This window comes from Thunnus thynnus, chromosome 13 (genome assembly GCF_963924715.1).
Source record: "Thunnus thynnus chromosome 13, fThuThy2.1, whole genome shotgun sequence".
Taxonomy (NCBI): Eukaryota; Metazoa; Chordata; class Actinopteri; order Scombriformes; family Scombridae; genus Thunnus; species Thunnus thynnus.
Window position 1 is genome coordinate 22,645,323 of NC_089529.1, and position 27,314 is coordinate 22,672,636.

Below are 27,314 nucleotides of genomic sequence, written 5' to 3' on the forward strand. Positions count from 1 at the left end.
CAAGAGCTATTAAAACTGTGAGACTATGCTCATGTTTTATTTTCTTTCATTAATCGTTTGTCTTTTTATTAGCTTATATGTATGTTTGCTTATATATTTGTTTAAATACAATTGTTATTATTTTTATTATTGTATTGTTAAAACCTAAATGTCGGGACTCCTACAAAGGGTTGCAAGATAATTCTGAGCAGTCACAAGATCACTAACTTGATGGGAAGTATAGAAAACCATATTCTGCTGTAGCAAAGTATCAGTATATTCATTTTTCTTTGACTTTTCTTTTTCAAATGTATTATTTTATCATGCAGCAGATGGAATATTTTTTCACCCAGATGGTTAGAAGAGTCTTAGGATTATGGAAAAGTGGTAAATGTAAACAACCTTCTTGTGGCTTTTTCAAAGATTGACAGGTAATTATGGATGCTTCCAGCTGTGACTTGCATGTAATGGTAAACATGAGATGCCCAAACTGGGGCTGTAGGTTCATGCCATGTTCACATCATATGGGATAGAAGAGTATATCATCAGTTAAGTTTTAAATACATTAGCGTATGACAATATAGTATTCAATTACATTACCACAAAACAGTAAATGACATAATGGGTGACCTATCTCACTAAAAGGAGAGATGAGTGATTTTTATACCAGTGTAATGAACAGAGGAAACTTAACCCATAACTTTAAAAATCAGGTTTCAAATTTCAAATGAGCAAATGTTTCACACATTAAAACATTAAAATATGTAAATTTTGCTACAATGTAATCATTATGTAGTGTATGGCACCAGAGAGGGAATTAAAATTAATACAAATGGACTATAACCATTTAGAAAACAAATTTAGGTATCTCAACAGAGATTATTCACTTTGAAAAATAAACATGTTTTATGTATGAAGATACTATGACAGATTACACAGTAATTTTCTAAAATTAAATATAATTCATAACAATGTAACATGTAACACTTTTGGATAACACCAGTAGGTGTGTATAGGATGATATACTTAATTAACCTATCAGAGATCAGTCTTTTTTATTATTATTTTTTTCAAACACAGCCCTGAAGAAAATTGACATGACCAGATCAGATCTTTACAACACAGTGAGCGATTACACAACAAATAGGTTCTCAAAAGCACATGTACACATGTATTGACTTCCCTGATGCTTTATTAATCATGTAAAACCACTTCATTAATTACATATAGAGAGAAATCAATTAATTATACTTAAATAATGCCAGTAATAATAATAATAATAATAATAATAATAATAATAATAATAATAATAATAATAATAATAATATAACAGGTAAAGTACAGTGTGGTTTTAAAAAGGCTCAGTTTTCACAAATAGAACACAACAAAGAGTCTGCAGCTACACTGTGAGCCCTGTTAGGCTGTACTTAGGCACAGTGGTGCTTTGAGCTAAATGCTAATGCCAACATGTTGATGTTTAGCAGGTGTAACATTTACTGCGTTTACCATCTTTATTTAGCATGTTAGTATGCTAACATTCGCTAATTAGTGCTGATGGTAATCTCATTAGTTGTGCAGGAATTTGATCATAAACCAAAGTATTGGACAAAGTGAAATTTCGACCTGATGATGTAGTGATCCTACAATACCAGAAAAGTCATTACAATTCATCCTGAAAGGAACATGAATGTCTGTACCAAATTTCATGGCAATCCAACAACATTTTAACAGATGTTTCACTCTTAACCACAAATGCAAAGGTTTTTGCAGATTCATCGTAGATGTTGAAATTCATCACTGGAGTGAAAACCTACTGACTTGATGACGGTGGTAGATGAAAAGTCAGCTATCACCAGAGTCATTTGGATTCATCCTGAGGGGAACATGAATGTCTGTACAACATTTCACAGCAATCCATCCAATAGTTGTTGAAATATTTTAGTCTGGAGGCTAAACATTTCCTAGACTGATCTCTGTAGAGGACAGACAGGGATACAACTTACTCTGTATTTCAAAAAATGTTGGATTGTTCCTTCAAAAACAGTGAGTAATGAGCCTGTTTCTACTGGACAACCTTCACTGCAGCTCATCATCTTCCTTTGTTAACAATCCAAACTCAGCATTGCTGAATGTAATGCCTGGGCATATGCTGTGGAAGAGACAAATGTTTCTATTAACAGTGTTTATTAATGATTTCATTTATAGTTCAACTGAAGCTCAGTGGGAGTGTGTGTGGAGAGTGAGGCAGATGGCAGTAAGTACCTTTGGGATTGTTGTGGAAGACACAGTTGTTAGCACAGGTGTCGGGGTGGGAATCCCAGAAAGAGGATGCACAGCAGCAGAGAGGAGGGAGCTCTAGCTTCTCCTGAGACAGTCGCTCCTTCATCTGAGCTCTCAGAGCCTCAATGAACCTGCAGAGAGTTGAGTTGTTTATCAGTTTGTTTTATCAGGGCGGCTTCAGCTTCACTAAATCACTTTTTTAGAGTGCACATGCAGTTTAGTTTGTTTGGTCCAGACCAAAGAAATAAATGATAAAGACTGAGCTATAAACTTTAAGTGATATGGACTGACTGGTAACTCATTGATTGGACAGTTTTGGTGATGTCAGCCTGCATCAGCAGCGCTACATGGATCCAGAAAGGGAAATAAAATTCTGAACCTGATATATTTATTTATCTTATCTGATGTTCATAAAGACCTCCTGAAGAAATAATCGATTATGAGGATTGTTAGTTGAGACATACATAAACGATGACAATGAAGTGCATCTTTCAAAGAGATGTTACAAACAAAATGTATTTTTCTCCTTTGTGTAAAACCTGTATTACCTCCTGTCTGATCATATTTTGCATCTACGTGATGGCAGTAACCACACCGCTACGTTTTGGTAAATGAATCTCTGTGAATTACCTTGCAGCTACTTTCCCTTTCTCCTCTCTTTTTCTCCTCTCCAGTTCCACTGCTCTCTCCTCCTCCTCAAGCTTCAGTCGCTCCAGAATCAGCAGCTCTCTCTCCTCCAGCTTCTGTTGGGCCTCTGCGAGCTGCCGCGCTCTCTCCAACTTTCTTTCTTCCTCCAGACGTATCTGTTCTTTCTCTGCTTTGATCCTTTGATGAAGACGGGGAAATTACAGGGGAGATTTTCATTTAGACCGAGGCTAAACAATCTGTAAGTATAATATGTTCAAAAACACAGATTGATTGCTTATCTAAAATATGGTTGAATTCATTATATATGCATCATTACTGTTTTACTTTTATTAATTTATAATGACTTCCTCTTTTTAAATGCATTTAAAATGGTTTAAATTGCATGCAAAATAATGAAATCTATTGGCGTCTCAATATTTTTTTCTACAGTGAATACTTCTTCCTTTACTTCTACTACTGCTTCATGTACACATTTCAAAATAATCTCTCAAAGCCATGACTTTAATAAAACATTCAAAGCAATAAGAGGAAGTGATGCATGAGAAAATTCTGTGGTTGCGCCACCTTGCCGTCCTCTTCAGGTGTTTCCTGTGCTGTTTGTTCTCCTTCACTTGCTCTCTCTCGATGTTCATGAACAGCCGGCGATGCATCAGGAACTGAGACTGACGCTGCAGAGAGAGACATGTAGTTTTTAACATGTAGTAAGACAGGGTTCAAACTGCTTACGGTCACTTCAAAGGTTCACGCCCATGTGTGATGTCTACCTGTCTTTTCAGTTCCTCTTGGTCAGCCAGAGGCCACAGAACCTGTGGTTCTCTGAGGTTGGACTTGATACCAGGATCAGGTTGTGATCGGTCCGTATCCCACAAGTCACGCCCACTCACCTGAAATATATAGAACAGAGTCAGTAGAGTTTGATGGATGACTAACCCCCTCAACTATATACTGTAGATACTAAGCTGCCAGCAACATAATTAATCAACAACTACAGCGAAGTCATGAAGTTTTAAATTCTAACATTTAGACACCACAAAATTACGTGCTGTGAACACATCAAATCCCAGTACATCTCCAATATATCATGAGTAGATTTGCTTTAATAAAGTACTACTAGTAAAGTAGTATAAGGGATAATGTATACAAGTCTGTAAAATGTGTCCTTTTTAAGATATTTTTTGTGTGCAAAGTACCAATTACTTTATTTTTTATCCCTTTTTTAAAAATATTTTGTCACTCTCATTAACAGCACAGGCCTGTGACTGATGATATTGACAATAAAAATAAGATAACCTAAAAACAAAACAAAACGGTGAAATATGTTTATTTGTAAACACATAATAGTAATGCAATAACCATACTAACAATTCAAATGAGATGTTATATTTGCCACATTTATTATAATCCATGACTATGAAATATATGTTTTGAGGGATTTTTTGTCCTGAACTGTGGGGCTTGGAACTGTCAGTCCTTGTAAAGAAGTAATAATTTATGTCAGGTGGAGCTGCAAAAAATATTAATCTGACTTAAGTACAAATACAAAACAGCTGATTGTTTCCTTTACTGGCACATCTAAATCATCACTGGTGCAACCATCTGATTCTAGAAGTTGCACAATAAATCATTATGACTGGAGATCACATTTAGGTTAAGGCCTAAAATCCTGTTTCCATTTCCTGGCTAAAACGACACGGGATGAAAAAATCTGCATAAAGGTTATAGTGTAGATAGAAGAAGCCAGCCATAAACTGGACATGTTGTGAATCACAATGCCTAAGAGGGAAATGGAAGTTGTACAGATATATTTATCATTAACCGTGTACACTTCATACATGTCATCAGTCATAAGGGGAAGTGTAACAACACAATATACACTCTGGAATAATGGAACTTCCCCAGTTTCCCACCAGTATTTACACTGTCAGCTGCTGTATAGCGCAGTGATGAGGTTTTAAATGTTTGGGTTTATAAATTGATGAGGGCCACTGTTAGACACTGTAGTTTAGGTTTTGTGATGGTTGTAACTACACATGTTAGCTAGGTATGTCATAAATATAAATGTCATGAGAATAGGTTGGACTACTCAGAAATGCCCTCATTTGGCTTTAAGTGGTACTACACAATTATTATTTTTTTAAGCATAATCTGCACAGACAGCTGTTTAAATCACACAAATATTCTGCTGTATATGTGTTTTGAACTTAGTAACGGTATCTACGTTGATTGATCAAGGCTCCCAGTCTGTCTGTGAGCTGCCTGTTTCATTACAGGCAGATTCCCCTCGCTTGCTACGGTGGGCGAGGAAATAAAATCAATGAATCAATAAATACAAACAGTGTTGATTTCTTCCCGTGGAGCCGACATGAAAACTGTTATGGTTGAGTACATTTCTGCTGTCAGTCAGCCTGGTGAAGGCAGTTTGTCCGTTCGCAGTCCTCTCAACTGCAACTGACTGACGGCTGCTTATGTGGACAGAGACGCTGAACACAGGTCAGAGTTGGTGTGGATTAAAGGGATTGAACGCGTTGTTCACGTCTCGCTTACTACGTGGATTCTCAATGAGTGAGTTTAGGCTTTTAGGGAGGGGTGAGAGCGCACCGCTGTAAAAGAAAGGGGTGCACTGGATTTATAACACAAGACAAAATGAGACCATCATTGTGAAACAGAATGATAGTTTTATCTCGATTATCTTGTTTTCATAATCGTTGGAAGCCAAAATCGTAAGTGAAAATAAAATTTGATTAATTGCTCAGCCCTAATGTGTCACCAGAGTCCCATAATGCTTTGGGTGATGTAAACAGGAAGTATAATGTGCCATAGAGCCCACCTACACTTGAGCCCTGTTTTTTCACCTATTGTTTGAGAATTATGAGGAGAGATCTGAAGTTACACAGAATACCTATTTTTATATGATGTCAAAGCTAATTTTCTGAACATCTCAGAAAAATGTTTCTGTGTGTTCCCATTTGACTGAAATACGATTCTGAAGAGAAGGTGTGAAAGTTTGAGGCAAATTGTGTAAATCAGGTGGGGGGAAAAAACAAGAAAACTCCTTTTACTGCAAAAATTTAGACGCCTTTCACATCTGTTTAAACCGCTATATGGATACGTAGAATATGAATAAAAAATAATGTATTCGTATTTGTGAAATCCCCATCTGACACACAATGCAATTGCAGTGAAATTAATCTATTGGCTGAGATGGTCCCTGAAATGATGTGTAAATATGTTCCTGACTAGGTATCATGCATCCTAAATGATTATGAGATCGAAAAGAAAACTTGAATGCAGAAAGCCATTAAAATGGCACACAGACCAAACCGTGATGAAAGGTGCTACTGCTGATGTTCTGCTGAACGAGGGGACATTCATGTTGACTGGTGAAGAGCAGATCTTCTCCCTCTTCCTCCTCCTCCTCTTCCACTTCTTGCTCTGCTCTTGGCACATGAGATTCAGCTTTCTGTTTGGTGCAGAGGAAAATTATTTTATCAAAATTCTCAACGATTATAGGAACTAAAAAAGAGGAACAAGTGTGAGACACAGACACTCACATGTTTGCTTGGAGAGATGTTCCATTCGCCACCAGGAAGGTCTGACGTCATTTCCCCATGTGGGATCATCCGGCAGGCAGCCAGTCTGAGTCTGACCTGCCTCATACCTTCACTGGACTGGAAAATCATGTAAATAAATGTATCATTGTCACATTATTTTATCAGTCACACAAGGAAACAATGCAATCATACTGACAGCCAGGAGCAACACACTGTTTCCACACAACAAACTAATAAAGACAAGATGACCCAAATGGCCTTCTTCACATTACGAAGAGACAACAGAGGACATGTTTGAGACAGCAGTACAGACCTTTGAAGTCTTTCTGGGTCCAATATCGGTTCACAAATTTTCAAGTGAACATTGAAACTGGGTTTTGTTGCTGTGGATATCTGTCACATTTAGTCTTTTTAGCATTAAATTCCCTCTTTGTGTTTCCCTGTTGAGCTGCGGTGGAAGTATAGTAACAAAAAGAGGGACTTTGGCACTAAAAAGACTGTAACGTTGAAAGATATCAACTTGATTTGACTCATTTGGATGGCTGACACTTCATATTAGCTTCAGATAAACTTTTAAAAACGTTTTTGCATGGAAAGAGGCTGGTAGACACACTATGTAATGGAGACACTGTTTCTACATTAACTTTAAACTTTGACATTTCTGAGGCAAATTTGACAAGCATACATGATTGATGTACATGTCATCCCAAAACCGATGGCATTAATCTTTTCTCCCGTTCAGCCACAAGAGCATTAATGAGGTCAGCCACTGATGTTGGGTGATAATGCCTGGCTCGCAGTCGGTTGAGGTTGAGTTCTTCCATACCAAACTGGGGAAAACATTTCTTTATGGACCTCACTTTGTGTAAGTGGGCATTATCATATTGAAACAGGAAAGAGCATTCCCAAAACTGTTGCCACAAAGTTGGAAGCTCATTATTGTCAGAATATCACTGTGTGCTGTAACACTAAGGCGACGTTGGACACCTTTCCAACATTTGATTGTGTATCGCCATTTTTCAATCTTGCCTCAACTATCTGTTACTTTTCATATGAACAACTGATTGAAACACTTTCCCTTCATTGGAACTAACAGGTTTATCCCAAACCATAAAAAACAACACTAGACAAAAAGTACACAGTAGAATGTGTCCACATACTTTCGATCATTTAGTGTATATTGCGATAGTGATTTCAGTCACATCGTTCCATTGTTGATCCTATTTTAAATCAATTTTCTAATTGAAATATGTGGGGCACCAACAAACAAACCATGATATGACTTGGCTAAAATGAATAATTTATTATTCACTTATGTTGTGTAATCGTAACAAATCTCACCTCCTGGGGGCTCCTCTCCATCACCCTGGAAATGCGTTTTTCCTTCTGAGGAGAGGCAAACGTCAGCTTCTTGCCAGCAGAAACATGCTGGGTCCAGACATGATGCTGCTGCGGGATTCTCCGGTCAGGTTTCACCTGGACAAACACAGTTTTACAATGAGTGTGTCAGTCATCAGGAGCAACAGCGGCAGCAGGCAACGAGAGGGCCCAGCAACCCTTTACTATCACCTTGATGAACATGATCGTGAGATATGTACCTTTGCAGCAGCGGCTTCATGTAGAGCCAAAACAAGTAGCCAATTAATCGATTAACACTATTTGGTAAGATTTTCTTAATTGTGAAGATTTCTCACAGTTTTAGTTTTACATTTTTAAAGAAATAGAGAATTGTGATATCTTTTTTCACATATGTATGAAACTTTAAATAATTAATCACAGGAAATTGCTGATAAGGAAAATACTTGTTAGTTGCAGCCCTAGTTTCATGCAATACAATTATTATATTCAAATCATCCCTCTCCTTTGATCAGTTTCTTGTGCTTAACACTATCTCATTCATACTTCACTGTCAGTCAAAATAACGTTATTTTTACCACTGAGTCTGTTTTTTGAAGCTGCTGTCGCTTCTTGCTGACTTGTGCCACACGGTGGCGCACTTCATCTTGAAATCTTCGTAGGCTCTCTTCGTTCTCCCTCCTCTTCTCTGCCTGGACCTCATCAGTTAGCAAAGCCAGCTCCTGAGCAAAGACATGAGAAGACTGTTTGGACCACTTTAGATAAAGAGAGACCAACACTGCAACACATTTCAGCTTCCTGTGCAGATTGAGCAGCTTGTTTGCAGTTTTCTCCATTTTCCCTCAAGCCACTTTAAGGTTGTTAAAATCATCTTATGTCATGCTATATATGACAGTATTTGTGTATCACCTTGTTCCAAACCATCATCTGAGATGTAAGATGTTTACAATGAGTGAAATATTCAAACTAAAGACTCTGTTTTTATGGCTGCATCATTCCATTGGTACCAGTCAAAAGTCAGGACACAAACTTTTGACTGGTACTGTATGTAAAAGGATATATTTCTAAATCTTAAAAAAAACTCATTGGAAACTTAAAGAATAAGGCTCATGATATTCTATATTTTTGTCAGTGTCAACAAAACCCATGAAAAGATGATTTTGCAGTTATTAATTTTACACATACAGCACTGGAGTCAACAAAACAAGGATTAAACTTAGCAAAACTCATCCCTTATTATCAAAATATGCAGGCTGTCTGGTCTGGAGCTGCACCGATTAGTTGATTAATAGATTACTTGTCGACTTTTAAATTAATCAGCAACTATTTTGATAATTGATTAATTATTTGGAGTCAGTTCTTAAGAAAAAATGTCCAAATTATCTGACGCCAGCTTCTCAGATGTGAATATTTTCTGTTTTTTTTAGACTGCTGTGACAGTAAACTGAACATCTTTGTGTTGTGGACTGTTGGGCAGGATAAAACAAGAAATTTGTCAAAGTCATCTTGGGTTTTAGGAAACATGTTTCACCAATTTTCTTACATCTTATGCCCAAATTTGGTGGCCTCTGGCACATCCTAATGCCACTATTTCATCTTATACACTGATCTTAGTGATTGCATATTTTAATGAGTTTGCCCACCTGAACATAAAGTGAATTATTGTAAAGGAGAATAAGGCTTCTTATGCGTTTTATCCATAGACTGTATCCCAGTCTGTAAATAGCGATTAATATTTAAAACCACACCTATTCCTGACTGATCAGAACTTTTGTAATTAAAAATCTTTAATGACCTTATTTCTTATTTATTTATTAACATCGTCACTGTAAGGTTTATCGAGACATGCCACGATGATGTTTCATGTATTGTTTTACTAGAAACATAAATGTAATCTTATTCAACGAAATTAAACAAGGTTATTTTAAGGGAGGACATGTTTTTTATCCCATGTCTTATCTAGTCTATGTGTTGGCTTTAAATTATTTCTAAAATAAAACCTATGCCAAAAATAACTCTAAAATAATAAATAAATAATAAAATAATATATATATATATATATATATATATATATATATATATATATATATATATATATATATATATATATAATATATATATATATATATTATATATATATATATATATAAATTTATAATAATATAATATAAATAATACAATATAAATAATAAAACATGTGAATCTACTCAATCAACTGAACTTTTAATCATCATCATCATCATCTTCATTTTCATCTTCATCGATAGCGCCTTAATGCACGCGCTTACCGGGGATCAAGCCCTGATGATGTCATATATAATAACATATCAGTCAGAGGGACCAAACCACTACTTTAATACTTTAACTACATGAAGCTGAATAGTACTTATGTAAGTTACTTTTACTGTAGTAGGGTTTTCATGCAGGACTTTTACTTGTAATGGAGTATTTTTACATTGTTGTATTAGTACTTTTACTTCAGTAACTGTCGACCGTTGGAAGAGTACTTCTTCCAACGGTCGACAGGTTGATGTTGCTGCTCAGTCACTCACAGACGGATCCTCGAAGTCTTGTCCGCCCTCCACCCAGGCTCCCACCGCCACCACCGCCTGGTTCCTCTCGGCCAGCACCTTGTTGGATCCGGAGGGTCGGTGCTCCTTGGTCCGGGTGAGAGCAGCTTTCCTCCTGCCCTTCGTGGACGCTGTAACCCGGCTAGCACTCATCGGTAGCGTCGTTAAACGGCTCGTTACAGTGTTGCTAATTCACTGCTAAATATATCGTCTCGCTTCCAGTTAGGAGTGATAATAAATTCACGACAGCATTATTAACGACTGTATCAGCTCGATATGTTGCTTCGCTGCCTATATGGATGATAAGAAATGGAAAAACAGGAGAAAAATCCCTATTTATTTGTTGTGGACAGTTACACCAACAGGTTTGTTTGAGTTTCGCCGACTTATCTTCTTTTTGTTTCTGGAGTTTGCCAAACGGCTAACTGTCGCATTACTGCCCCCTACTGGACAGGAGGAGACACTGCGAATAACCATTAAAGCCTATAAATACATATTTTTATTTCTTTCTGAAATGTATTGTTAATTAATGACAGCATTCATAAAGTGCTGTGCTTTGGCAATACTGTTTCTGGTTATGTTCATGCCAAAAAATCCCTTTAAATTTCTATTTGACAGTGCAATTTGGTTCTTATTTTGTGTATTATGACAAAAAAGTGATAATAAGCAAGTAAAGTTTATTTAGGATAGCACCTTTCACAGAGCAAGGTCACAAAGTGCTTCACAAGAGTAAAATAGTTAAAAATAAGACCATAAAACAGCACAAAACAAACAAATAATAAGCAATAAAAGACTGCCATACTCAATACTCCAAAAACAGGTTGAAAGTAGTTTGCCATCCCTTCAGGGGGGTTAATGAGGCTATAAAGCAAATTTAGATGGAAAAAAATGGCTCATAATTTAGACAACAGGTTGGGGGAATACTAGAGGATGTTTTTGCCCACTTGAGGAGTATTTATATTTAATATAGGTAGAAACATTTAATGAATTCCTTTGTTTCGTCTTAATGTTGAATGGACAACCATTATTTTTTTATTCGCACCGTAGACTTTCCTCTTTTTTAGTTTTGTATCTGTTTATTTCTGTAATGTTGATCTTGATGTGTAGGTCTTGAATATAAAATTGTGATAAATTTGTGATTGTAATTGAGAGTATATGGGAGAAGCTGAGAGACAAATGTAATGTCCTGTGATGTTTTTGTAAAAAAGTAAAACAAACAAACAAAAAAAAGATTAGAAAAATTATGTCCCCCAGTGTGGTGGTGGGTTAATAAAAATATTTTTTTTAAAAATTAAAAATAAAATAAAACTTGACAATGCGAAAATGCATCGTGCCAAACGTGAAGGAAGGAATATAAATCATTTAATCCATCCATCCATAATTTTTAAAATAATTCTTTGTTTTAGCTTTTACTTTCTTTTTCTGGATTCATTGTTTCCACAATATCATCATCAGCTGACTGGAGATCAGTGGGAGCACAAACATAAACACAACTAAAATATACAGTATTTACGCTGATAAAATCATCATTTATATACTGAATTTATCCTTGAATATCACTAACAGGCAACACATTTTCACTTGCAAGTGAAAAGGTGATTTCCTAAAACAGCAGGACACTGTAGTTTTTAACAAATGCTAATTAAACAAGAATAAATATACTTGTTCTGGACTATTTTCAGGTGCAGATGAAAACACATTTGTAGCTCTATGGAGTATTTATAATAGCAGGAAAGTGTAAATGGGATTTACTCAAAATTAACTACAGTTCATGGTAATAAACGAACATGTCTGGATGTTTGAATACACCAGTGTGACTCATTTAAGTGTTTTTAATAGTCTTTGGGCAATAATTCAGCTCAAGCTGGCATAAAGGAATAAACTATATTAGGCTTTGGCAATACAGACAGTACGTGTTAAAAGGATCCATTCATTGTTTGTGTTTTTTTTTATAGTTTTCATGGGACTCATCCTCTGAAGATATTAGTCAGTCATATAAAAACAGTCCTGTGTGCAGTTTAATTTCAAAAAGAAACTGAAACAAATGTCAGTTTTGCAGGTATTTTTGACCAATGTATTGAGACAAATTCAAATTTTGACCTGCTCGTGGTGCTAGAGACACAGGAAGGGGATCAAAAAAGTAATTACAACTCATCCTCTGGGCATCAATAATGTCTGGATCAAATTTCATGGCAGTCCTTCCATATTTTACTACATTTCATTCTAGACAAAAGTGATAAACTGACCCACCAAATCATAAAACGACTGACATTTAAACAAAGGTTTATTGAGTTTTATTATTTACCTAAGGCACCAAGAATGTCTGTACCAAATTTCATAGCAAATCATAATATTTTACAATATTTTACTCTTGGACAAAGCGACTGACAGACATTGGCATCGCTGGAAAAATTCATCTTTTATTCACGAAGCAGCAAGGATGTAAACAGATGACGTAATGTGAATTTCAAGTAGTTCCAAATGTGGCATTAAGTCATCGCTTGTATTTTTTTAGCCACGTTAACCTTCCACATGAACCCTACTAGAATCTGTGTGTCCTTGTACATTAACTCACCTGACAACTTGCTAACCTGTAATTTTGTAAGGACACACACATCTATGTAGAGAAAAGAGGGGAGAAGTTCACAGAGGTATGATGTTTGATGAAGGAGCACCGCCAGCCTCTCAGTACACATTTGATTCAGTCATTCATTAATAAATTCCAAATTGTACAATGTCCTTCCTTTGGAAACTAATGGGGCACAGACCCTTATTGGACAGATGATAATATACATAAATCACAACACTACAAAGGTTTTCTTTACTTTTTTTATTAAAAAAGACAGTATTTTACTAAAGGAAAATAGAACTAGATTGCACAGTGAGCAACATTTTCAGATATAAAGATTACTCTGAATGTCGGTGCTTCTGACAAACTTGCGGAGGACGTCTGTGCTCGGAGACGGATCCAACTAAGGAGAGAAGTAGGAGAGTGAAATTTTACAATTCAGGAAAACAATTCATATGTATTTTAAAAGCGGTTTAACATGCTCTCGTTTATTTTTACTCAAAGGACTCCCTGTCGTCATGTTGAGTGACGTTAAAAAATGATTTAAACTCCTTTAACTTTGTTCAAAGTGCAATATAAATGTAATTTATTTTAATGATATTGAAGACACTAATGAATATTGCAATCATTCGCTGATAATGCTGTCTCCTCATCGACATTAACTGATACATAACAAGAAGTAATGGCCGCTTTCAGGCAGTTAGACAAATGTCTCCTTCACAAATTCATCTTTCAGTAGTTCTGGTGGAGTCTGCAGATGAGAGCAAGTGCACTCCATTTGAAATCTTCCACTCCCCTCGGACCCTGACCCTCGCTCATTAATGTAAGTTATGGTGCTACATAATATCAAATGCCAAGGGGAAGTGAAGGAGGGCATGACAAATGATTATTGAAACACACTTAGCGTCAAAGTTTGTTGCAGTTGTGGCCGCAGCTCAGTCTGTGGTGACCAGTGTTGATCAGTAACACATTACTCCGTAACAGTAACATTACTGTAATGTAATTTCTTTTTTCAGTAACGAGTAGTGTAAGGGATTAAAATGTGAAATTCAGTGATTAAATTACAGTTACTGATCCGTTACTTTTACTGTTACTTGGTGGTCGGCATTGTCGCTGTCTTAGTGGGATTAACGGAGGATTGATATCAGTGTGGTCTCTGCGTTCAGCTGACAGATTACTGCTCCAGAGGAGGAGAAATGCAGCTTGTGGTAATTCCAAAGTTGTCTTATTCAAGATTCATTCAAGATTTAAGACACTGTACTGCCATTTGCACAGACACAAAGTACATGTATGTTGTGGTAAACTCACATTAAAAAAAAAAATTACAATAAATTAAAGTTAACACATTTTTTTAAGAGTAGCAAAGGTCAGAGATATTTACATTCAAGAGTCACGTGACGCTAGTTTAGCTCAGAGTTGGAGGGTGTGTTAATCGTGCAGCTGAGGTTTGGACTTCTGCAGTGCTGTGTGCCGTCACTGAGGCTACGCTAACACTAGCTGTTGGATGGTCAGTAAATCCTTTCAAACTGTCTCCTGACTGCTTGTTAAACCACAAAGTCTCCTTTTTTATGTCTTCATGTGTTAAATACAAAAGACGTAGTGTGTGGATGTGGAGGATGTTTAAAGGCAACTTTGACAGAGCTGACAGCCGAGTAACAAAAATAAAGTAATGAAAGTAAATTAACACTTTACTTTTTCTGCTGAGTAATGAGTTAAATAATGTATTTACTTTTACAATGAGTAATGTGTAATCTTGCCCTACACCGGTGATGTCACAGTGAGTGTTTTTCCCAATCAGCTGTCAACAGTTGCAGTAAGATCATCGACTGTGGTGCTGCCAGAAGTGCAACTCAGTGCTGACAAACTTTCAAGACGTCGGCCATTTGTGTGAATCCTTCATTTACTTTAGAAATCTGACAAATTTTAAACGAGAGGAGCATCTGTTCTCTTCCCCTCTCTCACCACTCTGACCTTTCCAAAGCCCCCTCAGATATAAAAAGAAAAGCATCTCACCTGTATGGACTTGCCAAGCTTGGTTAGTGCAGGCTTGTAGGTCTCCATGGTGACAGAGTCAGGGCCGATGACATCACTGTAACACTGGTAAACAACAGTGGCGATGCGGTGAGCCTGGCAGTGGTTCAGTACTGATGAAATAGCACAAAGAAGAAGAATGTAAGATTATTTTAGGACGGCGTAATGAAATAATCAGAATCGATGAAGATGGGACAGTTTGACATGATAAGTGTAACCCGTCAGTCTTCAGTGACACAGATTATTTCCTGATGCCACATGTGTTTGTTTGTTTTGACGGTCTCGTTTCGATGTCCTTAAGTGCCCTGGCACCAAAGTGACCAAATCAGGATGCAGGACTATGTGCTCAGTGAGTGGAGAGGGGCCTAATGGCACCACATTTCATTCATTTGGCAGAAGCTTTGTACAAAGTGACTTACATTTATTCCCCACTTCAGGTTCAGTGTCTTGCTTAAGGACACTTAAATATGTGGCGGTCCACATAAAGGAGGTCGGGAGCAAAACTAGCAAAAATTGGATTTGTAGTTGACACAGGGGCTTAACACGAGTCCCCCCATATTACGCTTTAATCTTTACACTCTTTCATTTGCTTTGTGATGATTCATTTGATATAAATAAAATAGTTGTTTCTCAGTTTCTATGCGGGATATGTGTTGTGGTACCTTAACCAGCGTGCTGTGGTTGTGTAAAACATACCAGTGGTGGATGGGAAACTGTGAGCAAAGCAGTTTTCTACATGTTTATGCTTGTTGAACAAGGGGTCTGATAAAGTACTTATTGCACTTAGAGTAACAAGCACAGTTAACGTCAACTTAAGTAAAATGTTATCTTTCACTTCATCCCCTCTTTTTAGAAGTTGACTTATTTTGTGACTGAATATGAACCCTCGGTAGACTCAATAACATGCAACTGCATTATTTTACCTGATTCTATTATCGCAGAAACAGTTATCTTTCTAAATAACATGTATTAAACAAGTCTTCTAGTTTAATTCATATAAATATGATCACAATTTAAATTGCAGTAAGATATTTTCCTAAAATCTGTCCACTTTATAAAAATTAGCAAGCTGTGCTTAAATGCACAACTTGTCTACATACATCAGCTAGAATCGCTAATTGTAACTCTACTTTACTGCAGACACCATTTGTGGGTGAAGTTTAGTGTGACTGCTTCCTTTCTAACCTGCAAGGACGAAGCTGCTGTTCTGCAGGAATACATTAAATCTCAAGAGGCATTTATGCTACTAAACATGCAGAGCAGTATGCGGCGGTACGACGGAAAGGAGAGGAAAAAAAATACAGTTTTATGCTTGTGTGTGTGTTTGAGGAGAGAGAAGAGATCAACCTGTCCAGTGACACCCAAGTCATCTGGAGGTGTAGTAGTACCTGCAGCTGGAATTCCAGTGATTATATTGGGTTGCTCCAGTGACTGGCAGACAGGCGGACCACTGAAAGCGCTGGTGTGGAGAGAGCGCAGGAAGGGTACAGAGCTGCTGGACAGATAGTCTGCTGCTTTGTAATCAGCCACAGAGCTGTCTGACAGCACAGTCACATTCAGCTCTCTGTACTGCAGACAGTCAAACACCTACAATAGAAAGAAAAACACACACATCACTTTTACCATGTTGATCATCCTGAAATATACCTGCATGTTTGACTTTGACCACTGTAATCTCACAAAAAAGTAGGACAAAAATCTACTGTATATACACAAAAATTAGTTTGTCTATGTGAGCGACACTAACAATCATGTTCAACAGACGTCAAGCTGATATATTCAAATGAAGTCCTCTTGTCACTAGATTGTTGTGCTTCATCAATGTCAGAAAACAATCCTGTGCATGGTTGTAAATCTGCTATCTGTTTGCAGGCTGAGGAAGGGCAGCTGCTCTAAACGCCTCTGCTTTCCAGAATAATTCAATCACAGTACCATCAAACTGATTTAGTTGTATAAATGTACCTTTTCCGTCCACTGGAACAACTGGTCTTCTGCAATATAGCAGGTCAACTGGCATATCAAAACCTTCAAAAAGGAGGAATGTGAGAGACATTTTATGCAACATTTGTGTATTAAAAGTATTGTATATTTGTCTGACACATACAGAAGAGTTACTCAAAGATGGGAAGCAGTAATATACTGATGGGTGACAAATTAAAGGAAGAACCAACATATAGAGCTCAATTTTCAAGAACATTCCTGTGTGAATGGCGTGATTGGACATCAGTGGAGTGGAAACTTCACTTCATATTTATATAAAAAAGAAACAAAAACAAGACTAAGAGTCTTGAACATCATCTTTGCAGGTATTCGGTCATAAACTAATGAATTGGACAGTTTGACATTGTGACCTGCTGGCAGCGCTAGAGGCAACGTCAGATGATCAACAAAGTTATTAGAATTCAACGTCGGGGCACCAATAATGTCTGGACCAAACTTCATGGCCGTCCTTCCCATAGTTGACTAAATTTCACTCTGGACTAAAGTGGTGAACTGACTCACCAAATCATTAATAATTAAGTAATTAAGATTACTCTGAATGTCGGTGGTTCTGACAAACTTGCAGAGATGTCTGTGCTCGGAGACGGGACTGAGAGTGATGGATGACAAACTAAAGGAAGAACACATAGAGCTCTATTTTCACAGCAGCACTACGGCAAAGTATTGCTCCAACAGTTTGGTATTATCCTGACCTTGACTGGTATTTTTGTGCCCAGTGTGGTGCACGAAAGGAGGCTAATTCAAATAAGGCAGCACAAAGAGAGGTGTTGAGATTTTGTTTTGTCAACGAGGGCAAACTAAATACTTAAAAAGGAAATGAATCACAACGATGGAATCAAACTTAAAAATGTAAATAAATCATTTAATGCAACACTCTCCAACCAAAGGGGCGCCCTGGTGAGGAAGACGTGTACAATATGTACTATGACTGCAATATCCCTGATTCAATTATGGCCAGGGACCTTTGTTGCAGGTCACTCCACCTCTCTCGCCCTCCATTTTCTGTCACCTCTCTACTGTCCAATGTCATTACAGAAAAAAAACTTACAAAAACATAGTCTCTGACCTGTGTATGCATTTAAAACAGCATAAAAAATGTGTATCACTGATCTGTGAATTGATGACCGTTACAGTATCTGTTCCCCACAGCAGCTTTTTACTGTATCAACCTTCACCTTCAGTTAATTAAATCCCTGCAGCCATCTGAAAGGCAGCAGAACAGATACTGCATGCGAGATAAATCTGGAGCTTCCACAGCAGCGCGGTGCTATCACACACGGTCGTTCACTATGTTTATCTTGATTAAATCACGTGCAAATGACAACAGGCTGCTATAAAATCAGCACACACACCTCCACACACATCACACTGGTCGGTTGTAACTCAGTATTCTGACAGTTTATGTAAGAGTCGCCGGATTAGTGGTGGCTCATTAATCCTGCGTGTCACTGCCTCCTTTCCAACTTTTGTAGCAAAAGTGGTGTTTTATGTTTTATTCTTGAATTGCATTACGGTGCAAATGCTGCTGTATTACATCAGTTATGACAAGATGTGAACAATTACAAAGCAAGTAAAGGGGGATGATAACTGAAAAAGCACCGTATTGATGCGATCATACGAACAGCTTCAACCAAATATTATTGTTTGTATTATTACTTTCTATTTTTACCGGATGTATCAGCATTTCTTATCTTTCTCCACTTATGTATTCAGGTTTTTCTTCAATTTGTCACCCGTATGCAACTTGAAAACCAGGAGCAAACTCCTTAAAGTGAAACATTTGCTTTACAGCAGTGCTGTCGCTGGCATTGATTTACAAGCAGACACATTTTGAAGTGATTCTCAGGTGTTTCTCCTCAGTGTGTCACTCACTGATGGGTTGTCCTTGTGTCTGTAGAAGACACATGCCGAATCCTCGTTGGTTTGCCCAGTTAGTGGCCGGCTCCTCTCGTTCCAAGCTGATGCGTGTCCCACCGCGTCCCAGTTTGCAGAGGTGAGAACATACACTGACAGAAACCCTGCAAAGAGACAGATCGTCTCAGTATTCAACAACAGCTTATGTGTGACAGGAGTTTTTTTTTCTTTTCACACTTTACTCATTTAACATGTCGACATTATTGGGTGCATGTATATACAGCATGTTCTAATTTAATGTTTTAAGGAATTTGTGTTTCATATCCCACAGGCGATTCTAGGTTTTTATCAATGAAAAGGAAGCAGCCTGGAGGATGAAAGATGATCTGTGTAGATACAAACAGAGCTCCCACATTAAAGTTATTGACCTTTTCTCACAGCGGACATTGAGACAGGTGTAAGTGCTATCATTAATTGCAGCCGGATGCATCGCATTTACAGCAGGTGTTCCAGTATCACAGGCCGTTGGTTTAACGACGAACCTAAATGGAGCTGTTGTTAGTGTTGCTGATAACAGCTGTGCTTCGTCTGCTGTGAGACAGATCTGAGTTTCTATAACTGTGCATCTACAAATTAAACCTCTGCGCCAACAGCGCTAATCATCACAAGAGAAAAACCAAAGGTGTCCTGACACACAGGAGAAAATCATAATAATAGACAGTTCATCAAAATCAGATACATGAGGAAAAATATAAAACATAAAAACAGTTGAACAGCTCAAAGGAATAATTCGACACACGACTCCCCCTAAACCACAAATTCTTAATTTTACATTTCTGTTCACTTAAAAATGAGAATCAAGGTGTTAATTTTGTTCACTAACTTAAGGTTGCTATTTTTTCCTGTCTTCTGTTTGGTGCAGGCCCTGGACAAGTGGGTTTATTTATCACAATTAAGTTTACAGTTTCTTTGTCAATGCCATTAAACAATTCAATGTTTCTGATATTAGTTGCAGTACATTCAGTCATGCCGGGCAGCCGGCTCAGGTTTTAGAGCCACAGCAACTCCTGGACTCAAGTTATGTTACATAAAAATTATCACAATGAGTTTGACACAGCGAGGTATACTGATGTTAAGTTTTGGAGAAAGAGATCACTGGTATCGGATCAGTATTCTGTATTGGCAGATAATAGTACTGCAACTGACAGTTATTTTTATTAATCAGTTAATATATTTTCCTAGAGTCCAAAGTGATGTCTTCAAATGTCTTGTTTTGTGCGGCAACAGTCCAAAACCCAAAGATATCAGTTTACAATGATACAAAAACAGAGAAATGCATCAAATCTCCAAATTTGCAAAGCTGGAGCAAGCAAATATTTGCCATTTTTGGCAATATTTGCGTTTCCAAATGGTATTATTGTTTGCGCTGCTGTTGCAAAGACAACCAGATCGTTTTCCGTTTTCTTCAGAGCAAAGCTCCGTGAAGAAACGATCAACACAAGAAGCATGTTCACTGAAGAGCTAAATTGAAATTTTGTATTGCATTTGAGAAAAGGCAAAAGCTACTGTTATGATGTGCATCGCATAGTAATAACAGTTTGAGTAACGTTGCGTTGGGGTGGAGTAACTATGAAGATAGATGCAGATAGAAATTCTTTAGTATGTGTTGAGAAAAGTGAACTGAGTTGGTAGCATATTTATGTTTTTACAAAATGAAAGAAACTGCACAACGGTGATAACATATTTTCTGTCCGTTGATTTGCATATGAACATGTAGGTCAGTGTGACTGGATACTGATCCAGTATTTTAATGGCTGTAGGGCTCGTAGCTTAGCTAACTGATTTCTAGCTATGGTAGCTAAGAAAGCCCTCTAGAAATCAAAAGACAAGTTTATTTAATTAACGCTGCAAATCTCAACATGAAGAGCTTTCGTTGATACTAATCTATGTTGGTATCGAATATGTAGTTTATATCTGGTAAAAAGCGTGTTGCTTTGTAGAGATTATTATTTATTTAATTTAATTATTTAATTATTTATTTATCCTTTATTTAGCCCATTGAGATAAAAGATCTCTTCTTCCAGGGAGTCAAGACGGCAGCGTAAGCAGTTTCGCAACAATTTCACATGATAGAACACATAAAATACATAAAAGCTAAACAAGAGAAAGAGTAAAAGAGGAGAAAACATAGAGGCCATACCATCATTAACCATAACACAATCCACCTCAAGGCAATGTTATATAAAACAGCAACACATTTCCTTCAGGGCAGTTTGTAAAAGACTTTTTAAGGGTACAACAAAGGGAGTGCTTCTAAGATAATGGTATTTTGCAGCTCATTCCATGCTACAAGGTGCATGAAAGGAGAAAGCAGTTTTACCAAGCTCTGAGTGCAGCCTGGGACCATTTAAAAGAATCCGATCAGAAAGGACCATCCCAAAGATTCATATAAAATGCAATGGTGAATGCGTGAGCCTGCACTTGTTATGAAATGTAATGCAGCATTATGTTGAAGAAATTGAGTTAATATCCAGCTTCCTCATTACTGAGCTTATCATCTTAAAAAGCCAATGTAATAATGTTCTTGGAAATTGACTGCCTTATTTCTGAGCAGTCGCTGGACTCTTATTTCCTCAAGGGGATCATTAAAAGCTCCATTTGATCTGTAATAATATCGGGTGTGCTCTTAGAAAGGCTCATAAGCATATAGAAGAGTTGTGACTCTGGGAAACTGCTGGCAGCAAGTCACTTACTGGCAGCGTTGTGTCCCACGGCGAGGACGAAGTCTGAACACTGCAGCTTGTTTCCGGACCTCAGCGACTCAGAGACTTCAGGACTCCAGTGCAGTTGAACCTCCCTGTTGAAAAGTGATGAAGTTTAGAAAAAGAGGAACAGCTTTGGAAAACACTTTATAATTAAAATTAGCACAAAACAACTATTACATCTTTGTGACTTTTAAAGGGCTGGTAATCGACACCAACTATCTGAACAGCTGCTGAGATTTATGCCTTGAGTTTTTACATACTAGCTTTGAAAATTATACACTTTCGAGAGCATCTGTACAGCACTCTGCAGACATGTGGGATGCAAGTACCTGCAGCTAGCTGAGAGGACAGACAAGCAGCAGAGATGTGGTGCAAAATAATCTGGACTAAGAGACATTTTTGATACTAATGCCATTACTACATCAGGTATTTCCATGTGGGCCTCTAGAGCAGATTTCAAACAAGATTTTTATGGTTTTATGTTGCAACTTTTCCTCATACTTTATTATTAACACAATCTTTGTCTATTCAAATAAATCTGTGGCCACAATAACCAGAACCCTCCCCTCAGAAGTGGTGTACATTTGCTCAAGTATTGCACTTAGGTACAATTTTTCATTATCGATTAATCTAATGATAATGTTCTTGATGAATCAGTTAATAGTTTTATATATAAAATTGTTTTATATATATTTTTAAAAATATATAAATTTTAAAAAATGTTACGACGCCTAAGAGCCCAAGATGACGTCTTCAAAAGTCTTTTTTGTCTGATCAAGAGTCCAAAATACAAAAACATTCAGTTTACGATCATGTATGACATATAAAAGCTTCAAATACTCACATCTGAGAAACTGCAACCAGTAAATATTTGGTATTTTTCCTTAAAAAAAGGCCAAATGATTATTCTTTTATCAAAATAGCTGCCAATTAATCAACTAATTGTTGCAACTCCATAATTGTACTTTGAGTATTTTCATTTTATGCTACTTTGTAATTCTGCTCTGCTACATTTCAGAGAGAAATATTGTACCTGCTCCACCACATTTATTTGACAGCTGTAAACAAGACTGGATTACCAAGAGGAGAGAGCAGGCAGATGCCGAAGGCGCCAGACACCCAGGGGCCCCCAAAAGCGCCAGGCTAACTGTTTAGCAACTGGTTAGTGGTAATGTTGTTTAGAAATATGTACCACTGCAGCACAATACCAACTGCCATGACTGATAACAGTGTGGCTACAAGGCTGTTTAAAGAATATTTTAGAGCTGCAACAATTAGTCAATTAAATGATTAGTCGATCGAAAGAAAATTAGTCATCAACTATTTTGAAAATGTCAAATATTTGCAGGTTTCAGCTCCTCAGATAAGAGGATTGGCTGCATGTTTTTATCATAAATGATAGTAAATTAAATAGTTTTTGGTTTTTGACTGTTGGTTGGATAAAACAAGCATCACTGAGGATATCACTTTGGGCTCTGGGAAGTTATGATGGGGGATTTTCACTTCTTTTTGACATTTTATAGACTACATGATTAATAAATTAAAAAATAATAAAAAACAAAATCAGCAAATGTATCAATAATGACAGTAATCTTTCATTGCAGCCTTATAAACGTTTGTCAGGGTCTCCAATCAATGTTTTGGTGATAAGTTTGACGTGTTTAGAGTTTCAGTGTGTAACTCAATGAAAGAAAATGAATCACGTTGATACGTTACTAAAGTCTCCTTTCATGATTGATTACCAACTATTTTGCTAATCAATTAATTGTTTTGAGGTTCTATTTTAAGAAAAAAGATCTCTGGTTACAGTTTCTCAAATGTGAATATTTTCTGGTTTCTTTAGTCCTCTATGACAGTAAACTGAACATCTTTGGGTTGTAGATTGTTGGTTGAGACAATACAAGACATTTGAGGACGTCACCTTGGGCTTTGGGAAACACTGATTGACATTTTTCACCTTTTTCTGACATTTTATGAACCAAACAACTAATCGATTAATCAAAAAATAATTGACAGATTAATCAATGATGAAAATAATCGTTAGTTGCAGCCCTATAATACTCATTAAATCCTGCATTTACAGTTTCTTTTGAGTGAAGTTGTGCCTATTTATTACAAGATTCTGTACTAACAAAATCTCTGGCATATACAGTATAATGTCTGGTATATTTAGATGGTAAACTAAATATTATGCAACTTAATAATATTAATGTGAGGAGGCTGCTGTGCTGTTATTATTACTGGTATTACTAGTACTAGCTGCCTTTTTTCATTGATATTTCATGTGTCATGTTAGCTAGAGCTGACAGATGTTCACACAGGTTGCGGCCAGTGGTGGAAGAAGTATTCAGATAAATTCATTACAAGTAAAAGTCCTGCATGAAAAATCCTAATTAAGTGAAAGTAAATACATATTAGCAGCAACATGTATTAAAGTAGAAATACTAATTTGGTCCCTCTGACTAATATATTATTATATATGACATCATTAGATTATTAATACTGAAGCATCAGTGTTAGAGCAGCATGTTACTGTTGTAGCTGCTGGAGGTGGAGCTAGTTTGAACTACTTTATATACAGTTAGCTAGTTTAGTCCAGTGGTTCTCAACCTAGGGGTCGGGACCCTCTAAAAGGTCACCACGAGGGGTCTTAAGATGATTAATGGTTTTGATACACAAATCTGTTTTCAATTTTTGGACTTTTTCCTCTAATCTTTGGCTTTTGGTAAAATATTTGATCATTTATTGAAATGAAACCATGTGAGAAGTTTAGAGGGAAAAATCACTATTTGTTGGAGCTGTTAACAACTCATAGACATCTGAAATGTGACCCCGACTACACACTGCTGTTTGTAAAACGTCAAAAGCCACAAAGGTTGGAAACCACTGGTTTCATCTTTAACAATGTGTTGTATTTTAAAAGCTTGTTATATTATCCGTTGTGTCAAATCTTCATCTGACCAGTAACCAAAGCTGTCAAATAAATGTAGTAGAGTAGAAAGTACAATATTTCCCTCTGAAATGTAGTGGAGTGGAAGTATAAAGTAACATAAAATGGAAACTCCCTCAAAATTGTACATAAGTACAGTACTTGATAGAAATGCGAGGATGAAGGCCACATACATACTTACCTCTTCAAACTAATTTCACTGATTTACAGGAGTTTGATTTATTTATAAATACTGAAAATGTTCATGTTAAAGCTACAGTGAGGTTTCTATTCAGTGAATCTGAAACTAGCTTATAGTGAAGCTCTTGCTAACTGTTTATTCTGCCACATGTATCGAAAGCGTGGTTTGACATTTATCAAGTGATGTAGTACTTCTCGCTAGCGTGTATTTAGGAAGTAACATTAGTAATAACACTTCCATGCTTTCTGCCTAATCATTTTCAGTGTCCATGCTAGTTAGCTAACGTTATTTACCTCTTTTGCTCCAGTTCTCTACGGATTTGTTCATCTTCGTCGTTTTCATCAAGTTCCTCTTCGTCTTCCTCCACAGCCCGAGAATACACAGACAAAACTTCACCGAAAAACGTTGCCATAATCGCTGTGTTTCCAGAGCAAAACGAAAGTTTGATTAGTAGTAGCTCGGTTCGGTAGACCAGCAGCTATGACACACTTCCGCCTGTCAGTTTATTCTTCTTCTTCGTTGGTTTTTAGAGGCGGTTTGCATCCAAAATGTTGCATTACCGCCTTCTATTGGATTAAAAACAAGACTCAATTCTACTCAAAATTATTATACATAAAATTAAAATAAAGAAATAAATACAATTCTCCGCACCCGTGACATGACTACAAAAACATTTTTGCATGGACAAGGCTTAATCATACTTCATATTATCTTAAAGGATGGGTTCACGCATTTTAAAGTCTGCCCTACAACAATATGAATGACACGAGTTGTCAGTCGCTGCAAATGTGCCTCCTGTCTATCTCTACATTTCAGCTCAGCAAGAAAACACTGTCCAGGTAAACACAAAGAGGATTTTACACTAAAAATACTGTGACGTTAGATGACACCCACTTGATCTGTCTGATTCAGACTGTTGAAGCCTCATATTAGCTGTAGTTAACGATTATTTTCATTACCAATTAATCTGCAGATTATTTTCTCGATTGTTTAGTCTACGAAACATCATAAAGAAGTGAAAAAAAGAAACCATCACAGCCTCCCAGAGCCCAAAGTAATGTCCTTAAATTGCTTGTTTCATCCAACAGTCAAAAACTCCAAAATATTTAATTTACTATCATATATGATAAAAACATGCAGCCAATCCTCATATCTGAGAAGCTGGAACCACCAAAGATTTGGCATTTTTGCTTAAAAAAACAATTAATCAACTAATTTTCCTTCAATCAACTAATTAATTGATTAATCAACTTATCACCAGAGCTCTAAGATCAATTGTAGAGTGCATTTTTGCACAGAAAGAGGAGTGTAGATTTTGTTCCTCATCACTTACAGTGGAGATAAATGAGGCCAGTATTGACAGGGAGAATGATTACAGAAATCAATATTTCCATGTACATACAGGCATATGAGTATTGTGTTAAACCAGACTTGAAAAAATGTGAACCTCTTCTTCAAGTATCTTTTCTGTGATAAAAAAAAAATCCCAACAAATCTGACTAAATATTTCAAATGCACAGAAATACCTTCAACTGAGCAGCTCAAACACGTTGTTGCACAAAGACAAGCCTAACACTAGTCGCTGCCTACAATCCCAGTAGGAACCTCAAAGCCCAGGGCTGCATGCATGAGTACTGCCTGTCCAACATATTTCTGCCTGAGCTGCTCACTTAAATCAATGAATGATTTAAGGCTGTGTCCCTCCAGTGGATTCACATGATGTATGGTTATACAATGCATAGGGGCGTGAATATGACTAACAATTAGCGTAAGAATGCTTGATGTGCTATATTTGGCCCTTGTGCCAATCATGGGTAAACTTGACATACCACATGACTCCACCAGCTTCTTAGTGGTAATACATAATTAACGTGAGTGGAAGGAAGCAGGAAAGCATAATTTCTAAAGGATGCTGGCAGATCATCTCCAGCTGTGTAGCTAGCTGGAAACATAAGCCAACTCATGTTAGGCCAAATTGGCCTCAAGTTGACTGCAGGACATCCATCCTTTCCATTGTGTCGTATAAGTCATTTTCCTGTAAGCTGTGCCCTGGGACATGAGGGACAAACATAAATGTGATGACATCAGCACAGCCATAAAAAATACCTCATTGTCACAGGAAAACATCTAGTGTTGGAAAGACAAATTGCATTGCAGGGCAAAGCCTGGAGTAGAATAGAAAGTAAGCTCTATTACCAGTGCAGTGTAATAATGTAGGAGGAGGCCATAAAGTAACAGCAGAGAGGTTTCCTGTCAGAAAATGGAGCAACATGCTAGGAGGAAGCTTCAGGCTGCTGTTAATATAATTGATAGTGGACAGAGGGAGGGAGAGTGGGTGGGATGTTCTGCAGCTTAACAAACACTAAAGCTGAGAGAGAAATGTCAACAAAAAGACAAAAAGGGGAATATCACGACATCACTGACCATTAAAATAGGACATTCAGAGGACACAAACATCCAGGGTGAGCCTGTCTGTCTTTTCTTTGACCCAGCAGCACCACAACCTGAGGATGATGGTGTTAGTCTGTCTGTCCAACACTTTGGTCAAGAGCACTGAATCCCTCTTATTGGCTAGACTG

General features: G+C 37.1%; 2 protein-coding genes across 2 annotated transcripts; both read right to left on the minus strand.

Moving 5' to 3' along the window:
• Positions 1 to 1,019: 1,019 nt before the first annotated feature.
• Positions 1,020 to 10,800, minus strand: ccdc15 (coiled-coil domain containing 15). Its single transcript, XM_067608669.1, has 10 exons — positions 10,367 to 10,800; positions 8,393 to 8,536; positions 7,800 to 7,934; positions 6,459 to 6,575; positions 6,224 to 6,367; positions 3,672 to 3,791; positions 3,472 to 3,575; positions 2,890 to 3,084; positions 2,242 to 2,390; positions 1,020 to 2,128 (listed from the first exon to the last, which is right to left on the minus strand). Exons 1-10 carry the CDS (start codon positions 10,535 to 10,537, stop codon positions 2,082 to 2,084), a joined length of 1,326 nt encoding a protein of 441 aa, XP_067464770.1. The 5' UTR covers positions 10,538 to 10,800; the 3' UTR covers positions 1,020 to 2,081.
• A 2,399-nt stretch (positions 10,801 to 13,199) lies between these two features.
• Positions 13,200 to 25,248, minus strand: psmg1 (proteasome (prosome, macropain) assembly chaperone 1). The gene is made up of 7 exons (XM_067608670.1): positions 25,029 to 25,248; positions 21,593 to 21,696; positions 18,858 to 19,003; positions 16,947 to 17,009; positions 16,373 to 16,571; positions 14,967 to 15,097; positions 13,200 to 13,356 (listed from the first exon to the last, which is right to left on the minus strand). Exons 1-7 carry the CDS (start codon positions 25,145 to 25,147, stop codon positions 13,279 to 13,281), a joined length of 840 nt encoding a protein of 279 aa, XP_067464771.1. The 5' UTR covers positions 25,148 to 25,248; the 3' UTR covers positions 13,200 to 13,278.
• Positions 25,249 to 27,314: the final 2,066 nt, after the last annotated feature.

Bases quoted from the DNA above. Each gene is read 5' to 3' on its own strand.
- ccdc15 (XM_067608669.1), bottom strand. From the start codon at position 10,537: ATGAGTGCTAGCCGGGTTACAGCGTCCACGAAGGGCAGGAGGAAAGCT. The intron at 3,576-3,671 runs GTAGACATCACA...CTCTCTCTGCAG, and splicing joins AAGAGGAACTGAAAAGACAG to CGTCAGTCTCAGTTCCTGAT. The intron at 2,129-2,241 runs GTACTTACTGCC...TCTCTTCCACAG, and splicing joins CTTCCACAACAATCCCAAAG to CATATGCCCAGGCATTACAT.
- psmg1 (XM_067608670.1), bottom strand. From the start codon at position 25,147: ATGGCAACGTTTTTCGGTGAAGTTTTGTCTGTGTATTCTCGGGCTGTG. The intron at 17,010-18,857 runs GTGAGTGACACA...TCCTTTTTGAAG, and splicing joins GACACAAGGACAACCCATCA to GTTTTGATATGCCAGTTGAC. The intron at 16,572-16,946 runs GTACATTTATAC...TTTCTATTGTAG, and splicing joins TGTTCCAGTGGACGGAAAAG to GTGTTTGACTGTCTGCAGTA.